General features: G+C 38.2%; 1 protein-coding gene across 3 annotated transcripts in view; it reads right to left on the bottom strand.

The window, feature by feature from the left end:
- Window positions 1–2,212, bottom strand: part of tbc1d8b (TBC1 domain family member 8B) — a 30,044-nt gene that overhangs the window by 2,975 nt on the left and 24,857 nt on the right. Inside the window, exons 18-19 of one of the 3 annotated variants that reach the window (XM_015379713.1) lie at window positions 1,487–1,573; window positions 1,316–1,363 (exon numbers count right to left, since the gene is read on the bottom strand). In XM_015379713.1, the coding sequence (XP_015235199.1) occupies window positions 1,316–1,363; window positions 1,487–1,573 (135 nt within the window). Of the gene's footprint in view, window positions 1–1,315; window positions 1,364–1,443; window positions 1,574–2,212 lie in introns of those variants that run through there. The other 2 variants (XM_015379715.1, XM_015379714.1) reach the window with 2 other exon arrangements.

Below are 2,212 nucleotides of genomic sequence, written 5' to 3'. Positions count from 1 at the left end.
TATATATATATATACATATATATATATATATATATACATATGTGTGTATATATATATATATGTATGTATACACACATACATACACACACACACACATATACATATATATATATATATATATATATATGGTACAATTTGCAACGACGGATGTAAAGGGGTTAAGATCACCACTTTCACGTTTTAAAAACCGAAACCACCATTAGTATTCAAATATGAAATGTAACAAGAGCAGGTATAATTTGTGTGAGAGTGAAAACAGAGATCAATTAGCAAGAAGGCCAGTTAAGACAACAGCAATCGTCTACTCTCTAACCACAGCTCCGCCATGTTTACATCACCAGGAGCCGTTCAGATATAATATGCATCTAATTAATAGATAAAATAGAGCAAAAACCATGAAAATAAAATATTTCACACTCACCAAAGACGCTGATTATTTAAAAACTAACTCCATCCGTCTTTGTGCAGAAAGTCTTAGTATCTCCATTTGTATCAGCAATTGAGGCCAGAAAAACTTTGAACAAAAGCAAATCTAAAATTCAGATTTTTGCTCGCTTAACTTGGCTGTAAACATTTATCTCAACTGACCAATCAGAGGACAGAAAATGCTGACGAAGGGGCGGGCCCTCTAGCTGCCCTGTGGGGCAAATCTTAAATCTGATAGGTTAAAAAAACTTTCTTCAGTAATACAGTTAAAGTGACATCGGCAGCACTGCTGATTCTGAAGGCCCGGGGCAGATTGATTGACATGGTAACACGCAGAGCCTGAAATCTGTTTGGAAAAAAAAACTATTGGAGACCAGAAAAATTTAATGGAAGCAGCGCAGCCAAGAGAGACGCTACAAAGCTAGGAGAACAGATTGTTTGGAATAAATCAATACAGTTGGAAAGAAGCTAATTAAAGTTGAGATTTTGAATGTAGGTTAGAGTTTCTGATTGATTTTAAGCTGGCAGTGAAGGCCTTGAAGGCCCTAACAGCCCACCAGTGATCATATCTATTTATATGATTTTAAAGGCAAACATAATTATTGGACTGGCTGATCATCTTATTTACCTGCTTCAATTCTCAGTAAATATGCTAATTTTAAGAGAAATCAACTTATTTTTTGATCAGTTTTTGCAGTGAATGAAAGAAAGAGAAAAAATGAGGAAAAGGGAAGTTAACATTGGAAGGGAGGACACTAGTCAGAAAGGAAGAAATAGGAAGAAGGAGTCGACAGAAAGAAAGACTAAAAATATAACTAAATATAAAACCAGATTCTCGCCTCCTTGATCAGAACCCAGAGGATCAATCCAGGTTCTGAAGCACTCCTACCTCTTTCAGGACTTTTCCTGATGACTCCATCCTCAGGAAGGTCAAAGGCTGGAGGATAAAGGGCGAAATGTTAACAAACTACAGCGAGACGCACCTTCAGACAACATCACAGCAGAATCATGACAGACCGCAGCAGAAAAAGGAAGAAGAAGAAGAGGAGGAGAGGCTAACCAGCAAGTCTGATCAAATGAGATGAGTCTTCAGCCTCTGGGAGGAGCTGCTGGACTCTTTGCTCCTTTAAAGGACTTCCTGTGAAAGCTAGAAGAGACGGAGTGCAAAGACACAGAGAGGTGAAACGGAGGAGGGACAGCGCCCAGCATGCAGGAGACAGAAGCTCCGAAAGGAGTACAGAAAAGGTTAGAGGACAATCTGACACGAGGACCCTCAGAAAACAGGACATTTAACATCTAGAAATGGTTCTACATTCATTACTTTAGGAGTCGCAGAGACAGAATAAAAAATTTAAACGTTTCTAAAGCATTGTTTTCAGAAATAAAGAAAGTATTTCTACCTGCTAAAAAGCAAAGTTTTATTTTCTGTTTATTTGTTTGATTTTCTACTGCTTCTCTTCTGCCGTATCAGCAGGATCCGTAAGCTTTTTGGTTTTTTTCCATCAAACCTCGCCCCCCCCTTTTAGCTGTGATGTCATCGGCTTGAACAGGTCATGTTGCTAGCATAGGTCAAGATGATGTGAAGACCATCTGAATGTTTTAACCAATCAGAGACCCAGATTCAACCCACAGATCAGCAGAAAGTAGAGCATTAATAAAGTGGAAGGAAAAACCAGCAGGAATCTTAAAAGCTTTTGCATTAAGAGAAACCTGAAAAATGCGGCATGCCAAGTTATTTCCCACAGTACTGTGTGCGGTTGGATTCATTCATTAAAACATTTTTTAA

The sequence above is a fragment of the Cyprinodon variegatus genome, unplaced genomic scaffold, assembly GCF_000732505.1.
Source record: "Cyprinodon variegatus isolate N-32 unplaced genomic scaffold, C_variegatus-1.0 Scaffold198, whole genome shotgun sequence".
Classification (NCBI taxonomy): Eukaryota; Metazoa; Chordata; class Actinopteri; order Cyprinodontiformes; family Cyprinodontidae; genus Cyprinodon; species Cyprinodon variegatus.
The sequence above is the reverse complement of the archived record's forward strand: the minus strand, read 5'-3'. Positions and strand labels throughout refer to the sequence as shown.